Below are 10,409 nucleotides of genomic sequence, written 5' to 3' on the forward strand. Positions count from 1 at the left end.
GTTGTTCAATACTTTAAAATTATGTAAAAAAATAATATAGAATTAAAAAAAATGACATGGCAAAATGACATAAATCTAATTAGTTGACAAAGATTGTAAAACTGGTTTTACACTGTCGGTGCACCTATCCTAAAATTTATTGAAACATTTGATATCAATATTTACATCCTTCAATTGTGAATAGTTGATTTTTTCTACGACTCAGATCAGATCCGTTTGAGAAGAACGAACACTCTACAGCTCAAATCATCACTGGTAAATTCTTCAATTCCATTCCTTCAATTTCCCTTTCAAACCAATTTCTCATTCCAATTTCACATTCATTAATCACAACATTCCAAAATCACTTATTTATGCTTATGCATTAATCGCTTTTTTCTAGAAAATCCACAGAAAACAATGTTAAAGGGAAGATTATCGTTTTTTGGAGGTGGAGATTCAGGTTTATTGGATAAAAATTCATCAAAGAATGAAGAGATTGTTCCTACATTGAAGCTTGAAACTGATAAACAAGTTTATAGACCTGGTGATCCAGTTATTATTACAATTCAGATCTCTAATCCTTCAAATGGGTACTCTTTTTTGATGGAAAGACTCAGTTTTGAGATTAGGGGTATTGAGAAATTGGATACTCAATGGTTTGCTACTCAGAAACCGTTGCCTGGTTCAAGACAAAGAAGAGGTTGGTTGCTATAACAATTGTATTTGAATCATTACACTGACACGGACACTGACACTGACACGGATATGTTGATAGTGTAGAAATTTGAAAAAATGAATTATTCGAATATAATCACATGTGTCGGTGTCTGAAACTGACACGTGTTGAACATCGACTGGACACATATTCCATCAGAAGTGCTGTAGAGATATAGAGTATGTTTAGTTTGACTTATTCGAGCTTACCTACCAGCATAAGCATTTGTGACAGTGTTTAGCAAAACATATGAAAATAGTTTATGACATGTTCATAAGTCGTTTTTAGCTCATTTCCATAAGCTCTTTAAGATACCTTATGAAAACAGCTCTGCGAAAGCAGTTTGATTTAGTTTCATTATGTGTTATAGAAATAGTTACGGTATAAGCTGCAAAATAATTTGTTTATCTAAACAGGGTCTCAATGTCTTTTAGAGTTTACCACATTTGTCCCTGAATATTGAACCCTGTTAACTAAATCACAGAGAGTTAAAAAAATTGGTAGTAGTATTAAATTTATTGACAATTTCTATTGTTTCAAAATTGTACCTTTTATGAGAGATAATTAGTGTATGATTCCGTCGTTCTTACCGAACAATATTTAACATAATTAAGAGTATGTTCATAAAAAAATTAATGTTCCCTAAAAAAAATGTTATTTGAAATTTAGAAAATGGTCATATAAAAAGGAAGAAGAAAAAATCTTCAAGAGTCCTATGTTTAGGGACGGATGTAGTAGTTATTTGGGTGGTGATTGTTTTGCCTTAATTTTGAAAGCACTGGCGATAATTTTTAGCTTCATTACCGTATTGTTGTTGTTGAATTTTGCATTTTTGTTTCAGGTGAACATGTTTTTGTAGACTCCTCGACACCAATCTTAGTAGCAAACCAGATTATTAATGCCGGCACAAGCAAATCATGTATGCCACATTCTACACTAAATGATTTATGCTCTAAAACAAAAGACAACATGAATTTTTGCTAGTTGCCACTTTACTTGGTTTTTGATAACTCACAAGATTGTATTTGAATTTTAATTGCAGATGTTGTGAGAACAATGTTGCCTAGCATTATTCCACCATCGTACAAGGGTTCAAACATTCGCTATTTGTACTATGTTAAAAGTGCAATAACTGGAGGGTGGCTAATTCTGGAAAATGGGCAATCTCGCACAGAGCCAACAAACGATGTTACTGATTTGGTTGGTTTTGCAATGACTTTCTACAATTATACTGCAGTATATTTTTTATCTTGTTATTTTTATGCTGAATTTTCTGGAGATATTATATGAAAACCACCATGTGCCTTTAGCTCAGCATAAACTTTAACCAGAGTTGGTTCATGTCTTCTTGACATAGTATCAAAGCTTCTATCATTGTGTGGTCTGTAGTTCAATCCTTGCCATCCCCAACCTTTTAATTTAACCAAAAGTGGAATTACGGCATAAGTTAGACTGTGCATTATCTATGCTTCAAGCCAACGGGTTGTTACGTTCGAGGGGGATTGTTAGAGGAATGATAGAAAAGATCATTCATTTGCATTTACCTAACAATATAAGCTTTTAGGAGTGATAGAAAAGATCTTTTTTGTCTTGTCTAAAAATGTGCTATGCATTTTTTATATTTTAAATGATATTTTAAACCTTATTAAAGAGCTAATAGTCGAGAAAGGGTAGTTAAAACTTCTGGTTTTCTATGGATGGTCTACATTATTTTAAGAGATTTCATGGAAAACATATGAACCTCAATATGCATATAAGTTGTGTGAAACAATTGTTCAGAGACAATTAACATTTTTAATTGTTCGTTTCTGTTTTATTGGGAACAAGATGACTGAAAAGTGGAAAGGAGGGCAGGAGCTTAAGAGCTCTTTCATATAGTTTTGCAAGGTCTCACTCTTGTAACATGGCTTATTGATAGAGATATCAGTGCTTAAGGGAAAGAAATGGGCCTGACTTTTGATCCTTTGAGTTATGGGCCACTGTATCTGGATTCTGGAAAGGTTATTCTAGCAAGAGGAGCGAATCATGTTGAGGGGGGTATAAGGGCTGGTAGTTGTGTATATTAGTGGATAAAGAGCTTTCAGAGAAGGTGCTTATCAATTACTTCCTCCATCCCTCTTAGTATAAGGCCCTTTGACCAATTTCACATATATTAAGAAAAGTTTATACGTGTAATTGTGTATTTAATTCGACTCTTCTTATTCCAAGATAAGTTAGTAGTATTAATTAGGGTTATGTTTGGCAAAAAATAATAAATGCACCCAATAATTTGTATAAGGGCTTATATTTCTGGACAAGAGTTTTTTCTTCAAAAGGTGCTTATAATTAGGGACGAAAGGAGTAAGAAAGGGAAAATTTGGAAAGAATGCTTGGTTGTGGGATATTTTCATTTCCCCCCTTCTTGATTGCTCAGCGGTATAATTTATAGTCTTTGTTTTTTATGTTCAGTAAAGGTTACATTTATTAATAGTTGTAATTTTGCTCCAAGTCTTGTAATAAGTTTTAATATGCCTGTTTTCCGATTTATAAGTGTTAACTTTTAATTCTGCAGGAAGTTCGGATTCCATTACAAATATGGGTAAACCAGAAAAGCAGTGGTTTTCCACTGGATGATGGTTAGTTTGGCTGATGACTTTCATTTTTCTTTTAGTTCTTCTGTAAACCTATTAAGACAGATTCTGACTTCACTCTAGAAACATACTTGATTTTTTCTGTTAGGCATAGTATTAATCAATTTTATAAAGGATTCGGTTTAAGGATGTTCTTCTGTATAACTTTTAACTATGAGTGCTTTGTATTAGCAAAAGAAAAAAATCAATCCATTTGATGAAAATGGTTTATTCTGATTTTTGGATGGTAACACAGAGCAAATATGGTTTCTGCTAGATGCTTATGTGGCGGATTTATATTTCCCCGTAGGCATTTTAGTTATTGTTTGCTGTTGTTTAGCCTTATATTATAATTTTTTTGTTGCTGCCCGTTATGGTTTCATATGTAGTATTTGTCACAGAGCCATTGGATAGCCTACTCCTTCATTGTCACATGTACTTACCTGCAATTGGTTAATCATTTGTTGAATTTTTTGTTTTCTTGTATAGTTACAACTTGAAACGAAAAGTTGACTAAATTGATAAAGAAAAATAGTTTTAAGTTTTTCTACTCCCTCCGTCTCAATTTATAAGCAAAAAACACAAATTCACACTTATTAAGAAAACAAAAACATAGTAGTTTGAGGTATAATTTTGTGTTTTTCTTGGAATAAGTTTCATGGAAAGATGTAAAAACAATTATTATTGGTTAATAATCATGGAGTGAATAGAAAGGAGAACAAATTGAATGCGATTTGCATTTAATTTTACTTTGGAAAAGATGATTTTTTTGAAATAACACAGAAGTTGGTCTTTTTTGCTTATATTTTAGGACAAAGAAAATGAGATTTTTTTGCTAATAATTTGGGACGGAGGGAGTAGTTTGTAAGACCTGTTGTAGCTTTAATGTAAAAGTTGTTTGGACACGAATAAGGAATATGCAATGATGCTATAAGAGGACCTAGATAACATGGTTGATTTCTGGGTTTCTAGTACATAAGACTGATGAACTTTTGGAAAGATTAAAAAATTATACAGGACTTTCTTTGGTATGGTGTGGGGGAGACATTTCTTGTTAGCTGGGAGGCTTATTGTGTTTAAGAATAGTAAAGGGGAATCGACTCTTGGGAATTCGGTGTGTGAAGTCATTGTTTTGGTGCCACTTGGCTGTGCTATCAAACTAGCGAAAAAAGTGGATCAAATGGTCAGTACACATTAGTCCCATTTAGATGGACACGTGAAAACCTAAGAAGACATTATTTATAACCATTATAATTAGTTGAGAGGCTTGCTGTGTATAAGAATGAAGGGGAATTGACTCTTGGGAATTTAGTGTCTAAAAACATTATTTTGGTGGCTACATGGCTGTGCTATCAAACCATCGAAAAAGAGGATAAAATGGTCAGTACACATTAGTCCCATTAAGATGGACCCGTGAAAACCTAAGAAGACGTTATTTAAAACCATTATAGTTATAAATATTTTTTTGTATCATGTTATCACACATGATGATATCGTGGCATTGGCATTTTTTCAAAATCAACTTTACATTTTTTGGAAAGGAAAAAATAAGATTAGCGTAGCAAGCTTTTAATTTGGGCCTAAATATTCCCCACAAAATTGACTTGTAAGGCAAGCATTGCCGAAGTTTTATAAGCTCTATTTTTATCTTTAGACAAGTGGGACTTGGGTTTTTCTCCAGTACACCTGTCACACGCAGGGCTATTGGCCTTGTGTGTGAACAAGGCGTACAGATATAGGATATACTCTTGTATCATATTAGATTTTGGGTCTAACTCGACTCCACAAAACCAGCTTGTAAGGCGTGAATTATCCATGCTTTTTAAGCTCTATTTAGGTAATGTTTCTAGGAGTTTAGGTAATGTTTCTAGGAGATGCGGGACTTGACAAACTTTGGTGGTGCCCAATATTATTGGATAATTTATTCATTGATTATAAAAATCGATTGCAGATAATCAGATATCATCAATAATAAGTTTGTTGTTCTTTTGCCCCTTTACATTTTTTGTGATGTGGCTTGAAAGTGTTAGGCATCCTAATCTGCATTTAACCTTGTAGTATGTGTTTATGTTTTCAGATATTGTTCCCTTAACTACTGTACAACTGGATATATTTTGGAAAGAGATGGATGGAGATGCTGATTGGGTATGCTATTGCTGATATTTTTTATTCGGTAAACTAAACTTATCTGTGGTTTAGCCTAAATTTGTTTGCCACCTATTGTTTTAAGAATGCCTTTTATTTGTTTTTCATTATAAAACTTTCAATTCCTTTTATTTGGTAAACTAAGCTTCACATTTGGAGCGGCTAATTTCATTTGTTTCTACTTGTGCTGTGATATTTTTTATTCGGTAACCTAAACTTATCCGTGGTTTAGCCTAAATTTGTTTGCCACCTATTGTTTTAAGAATGCCTTTTATTTGTTTTTCATTATAAAACTTTCAATTCCTTTTATTTGGTAAACTAAGCTTCGCATTTGGAGCGGCTAATTTCATTTATTTCTACTTGTGTTGTGATATTTTTATTCTTTTCCCTGTTTTGTTTGATTTGATCTCATCCTTAGTTATATTCCATTTTCCCCCTTTTTGAATCTAAATCTCTTTCCTATTTTACCTATTCTATGAAAGAATAATTCTGGTTATTGGTTAAACTGTACCGTGCTATATTTCAAATTCTTTTATGGACTTGTGCGTTTCTCTAATTTCTGGTTGCAGTTTCGACCATTGTTCAACATGACCTTTTATAACCAGTTGGCAGTAGCTTCTACTTACTGCTTGCTGTGCATTTTTTTTTACTATTGATGTAAAAGATAATAATTAATTTCTTTACAGGTTAGAGCAAATGATATTTATGATGGTGTCGAGGACGGTTATGACAGCTCAAGGGATGATATCTCATCTGTTTCTTCTTATAATCCCATGAAAGAAAATATGGTCAGAGGCTTTGGAAGTTCTCTATCATTGCGATCTTCTTCTGCAAGATCATTGAACAGGTTAGAAGGTCACCGTACAAGTTTATCTTCAAATATAGCACTTCCCCGGCTGTCCGTTGCTGAAGTATTATCCGACACTGGTGCTGGTAAGTTAAAAAACTATGCCTATGATATATGTGTATTTATTTATAAAACTACTCATTTTTCTTTTAGGAACTTAGTTCTGAAACATGTGTCAAGTTAGTTCATTAGAGTCTGTTCAATAGTAGTCATATTTTGCTTTTAATCCAAAGTCATACTTTGCCAAATAATAATTCATTTAGCAAACAGATGCCCTATCGACTCAGAAGTCATTTACCATGGTCTCCCCAACTGAGCAACAAAAGTTCGGGAAGCAATTTTCTGCAGAAGATGACGCAGGAGTCTCCTCTTCACCGGAAGCTGGACCCGTTGAATCTTTATCATGTAAATTGATACATTTTATTCATTTTCCAAACTTTTTTGTCTGATTTGGATACCAATTGATATTGTTCTTAGGCAAAATTTCACTTTTAGTCCCTTAACTTAATTTCAGGTAATAGTTTGGTCCTTTATCTTTTCTTCATTTCAGTTTTGTCCTTTTGGTCCATTTGCGTATGGATTTTCAAGCTTCAAATTCATGGTTTTATTTTCTTATGGCCTCCCAATCTTCAAATCTATGATCTTTCATCTATGTTTGCATAGAAATATTAGTAGATTTGTAGGTTGAAAATTCATATGCAAATGGACCAAAAGGACAAAATTGAAATGAAAAAAAGATAAAGGACCAAACTGTTACATGGAACTAAGTTAAGGGACTAAAAGTGTAATTTTGCCTTATTCTTAATTTATTTTTAGATTCTGCATTAGCTAATTTTGTACAGACATTTTCTGCAGCAGAAGGCTTCATCAGAGGAAGGTCGTATAACATCAGACTTGATGATCAAGTTTTGCTTAAATTTTCCCCAAAAAATTCTGATTCAACTTATTACTTCAGCGACATGGTAAATATATTTATGCATAGTTGGATAACGTGCACAAGTTAAGAAATCAATAAAATGACAACTTTATGGTTACAGATAGGTGGGACTCTAACCTTCTTTCATGAGCAAGGAGGTAGGAGATGCCTTGAGGTGAGTTCACTTTCATTAGCAGTGAAAATTTAAATGAATAGCTGGCAAATAGATTATTGTGATTGACGCACCGGAGTTTATTTTTTATTATTATCATGTTACAGATCTCCGTAACATTGGAAACTTCAGAAACTATAAATAGACGCTTTGTCCATCCTTCTAGAAGGAATTCCCCGACCATCACAAAGGTAGTTGCTGCTGGTCCTTTTAGCTCCCACTGCTCAAGCTGATTTTGAATTTTTATTGATTGTTTGTATCAAAAATCAACATTTCATTAAATCAATTTAGATTAAAGTCTGTGGTAATGATTCTCCAAAAGTTTGCTTTGGCTTTCCACCTCTTCTGCTAATCAAACCATGTTCCATTTTTTTTTTATCTCAAATTTGCTTGAAACATTTCTATGTCTCATCCTATATTTGTTTATATATCAACGAGTGTCTCAAAATAGTCGCACTAATCTACTTGTCATTTTCTATAGCCATAAAAGCCCCTTGTCACAACAGTGTGTTATTCAGTATTAATGATGATGTGGTTTCCTGGTGCATTTTGATTGAGAAACATTTAGAAACTATTCAAAGGCCAATCTCTTGTTGATTTATTTGAAAGAATTGTTCGCCTAGTAGTGTTTTTCTGCATTATGTGGTGTACCGTGTCTTGTTTTTTCTGCTTATGTCCAAACTTCCTTTGTAATATTGAAAAGGCAATGAGATCATTATCTAACTTTTGAAATCTTATGAGAATGTATATATTTCAATATGATATTGGCTTCTGATTCTGTGAAATATGATCTCAATTGTGCTTTTAGGTTCAGAGTGATCATCACGAGGTTGTTGCAGATTTGGCGCAGACAAGTTTCCTTTTCTCTGTCCCTGTGGATGGTCCAATGACCTTCTCCACTCCACATGTATCTGTACAATGGGTTCTCCGCTTCGAGTTTTACACAACTCCCAAATTCGTGGATTGGACAAAGTATGGGTTTCACTCTTGACCTCTTCCTCTCATATTCAGCTATCTGTGCATTTTGGTTTGTCTTGCATGAAAGCAACTCATTCGACAATTCATTGCCCACAAATATTCCATCTCTGACTTAACTCTACATGTTTTTTGTGCAATGATCCAACTGCCGTTTATTTTAGTTTTCTACGGTTTTCCGTTCTGAGACTATTTATATCATTTGTGACATGCATATACTTATGTTCTTTATCTGTGGCTATTTTTGTCATTTCATACTTAATGTACATGTACTACAGGCTTCCTAATCCCCGGTTTTTAAAATTTGAGCCACATATATCTTCAAGGCATGGCAAATGGCAGATCTTTAGTTTTCATTGTTGTAGAGACAAACCATAAGACTTTCTTCAAATGTAGAAATTGTGTTTAATATAATTCTTACAGGAATTTTTCATGTAAATTTAAATGGATTCTTAACCACAGGTATGAGCATCCGCTTCTGATTGAAGGAAGGGAAAAAACTGAATGGGTTCTTCCAATTACTGTACATGCTCCACCACCTAGAACTCCTACTTCTGGCTCAAGAAATGAGAAACTTTTCTCTCTGGATCCTATGTGGGTGCACACTTGAAGGTAATATTCATCTTTGATTTGCAAGGAACTGGTTGGCATCAATCAATTGATACATGTCTTCGATCCTACTTAGTGGGAAAAGACTTTATTGTTGTTGGTTTATGCTGAACTAGCTCCACCCATCAATAACTTAATATGGTAATTAACATTGATATCAGAGTACAGATGACAATGGGGCAGAATTTGTCTGGTGTTAGGCTTCCATATTCCTTGAATTTGAAACTTGAAGCCCTCCTTGATTGTCATATTTGTCCCTACTTCAAGATTCTCTGTTTTCTGTGTATGTTATGAATTTGTTCTTATTACTCATAGAATTTGGGCTTTAGGTCTAACACAACCCCAAAACCTGGCTCAAGATGTGAGAATTGTCCAACCCTTATATGAAATACTTCGGCCATATCTCTAGCCTTCAATGTAGCATCTCAACATACCACATCACGCTCATAATCGGACATCTAGAGCCTGGAAAATGTGGGTGGAATAACAGAGATCTCAACTTACATAACATATCTACGAGAGATTGATGTCATTTAGAAATTGTTCTTTAGGCCAAACTCAACTCCAAAAGCTAGTTCAAGGTTGAGGACCGTGCGTGTGCGTATGTGTCTATTTACATATTAGCAAACTCAAATCTGGAATGGATATTGCTGCAGGAATCCCTGAATTTGGGGAGTTTTCCATCTTTGCTGTCTACCATTCTATTCTATAGCAGATCATTGCAATTGTCTTCCTATTGCACTATTCCATGTCCCTAATTTCCATTAAACATCATCCTATGAGTGTGTACCTTAATTTTATTATTTGGTTAACACTTGATCACCATTATGATTCTTATTTACTCAAAATAACTTGTTTTGGTTAATGATTTGTTTTATGCAGTTCAAATAAACTGAAGCTAAAATGTATGCAGTTCAACATCGTAGCTGTCTTCGCACACCTCAAACCTCATCCTTCATGTACAAAACTATTTTCGCATAATAGCAGCAAGCGAAATGTCAGAATGATTCATTTGTAGCATACCATATGTTGACTGACCATGACATTTTCTATATAGGTCTTAGTATTTCTTCATGTTTTTGGCTTTTCTTATTTGCCTTTGTTACTGGGATGTTTTATGTCCCGTAGTTCATGTCAGTTTATTTTTTGCCCTATTTTTTTATAACGTTCAATTTTTAGTAGATTTTATGGATGTCGTTCAATTTTTAGTTATAAAATCTTTCAATTAAAGGTCGAAATGCTAGTTGACATTTTGGATGAACACCGCTAACATGGTTGTCTTGCACATCCCTACTATATTTTTTTACAGGCATCTGTACGGTGGGCCACTTTCATAAGTGGTCTAGGTAGACCGACATTAAAAAAAGTTTTGCATTAATTATGAAAGTGTACGTTGGAAATTTAGATAGAAAAACAATTGGAAAAAATGTTGCATTATT

The 10,409-nt window shown here is 33.7% G+C and overlaps 1 protein-coding gene across 2 annotated transcripts; it reads left to right on the forward strand.

Moving 5' to 3' along the window:
- The first annotated feature begins 95 nt into the window (after positions 1 to 95).
- Positions 96 to 10,208, forward strand: LOC11431112 (uncharacterized). Of its 2 annotated transcripts, none has more exons than XM_003626784.4 (14): positions 96 to 255; positions 383 to 682; positions 1,539 to 1,616; positions 1,740 to 1,897; positions 3,249 to 3,312; positions 5,384 to 5,451; positions 6,138 to 6,384; positions 6,569 to 6,703; positions 7,154 to 7,260; positions 7,336 to 7,389; positions 7,494 to 7,577; positions 8,195 to 8,358; positions 8,824 to 8,973; positions 9,853 to 10,208. In XM_003626784.4, the coding sequence occupies exons 2-13, from the start codon at positions 400 to 402 to the stop codon at positions 8,969 to 8,971; spliced, it is 1,590 nt and encodes a 529-aa protein (XP_003626832.1). In that variant the 5' UTR covers positions 96 to 255; positions 383 to 399; the 3' UTR covers positions 8,972 to 8,973; positions 9,853 to 10,208. The 2 variants fall into 2 exon arrangements, with proteins under 2 accessions (XP_003626832.1, XP_024629496.1); XM_024773728.2 differs by having other exon boundaries at positions 115 to 255; positions 394 to 682.
- Positions 10,209 to 10,409: the final 201 nt, after the last annotated feature.

Source organism: Medicago truncatula, chromosome 8 (assembly GCF_003473485.1).
Source record: "Medicago truncatula cultivar Jemalong A17 chromosome 8, MtrunA17r5.0-ANR, whole genome shotgun sequence".
Lineage (NCBI taxonomy): Eukaryota > Viridiplantae > Streptophyta > Magnoliopsida > Fabales > Fabaceae > Medicago > Medicago truncatula.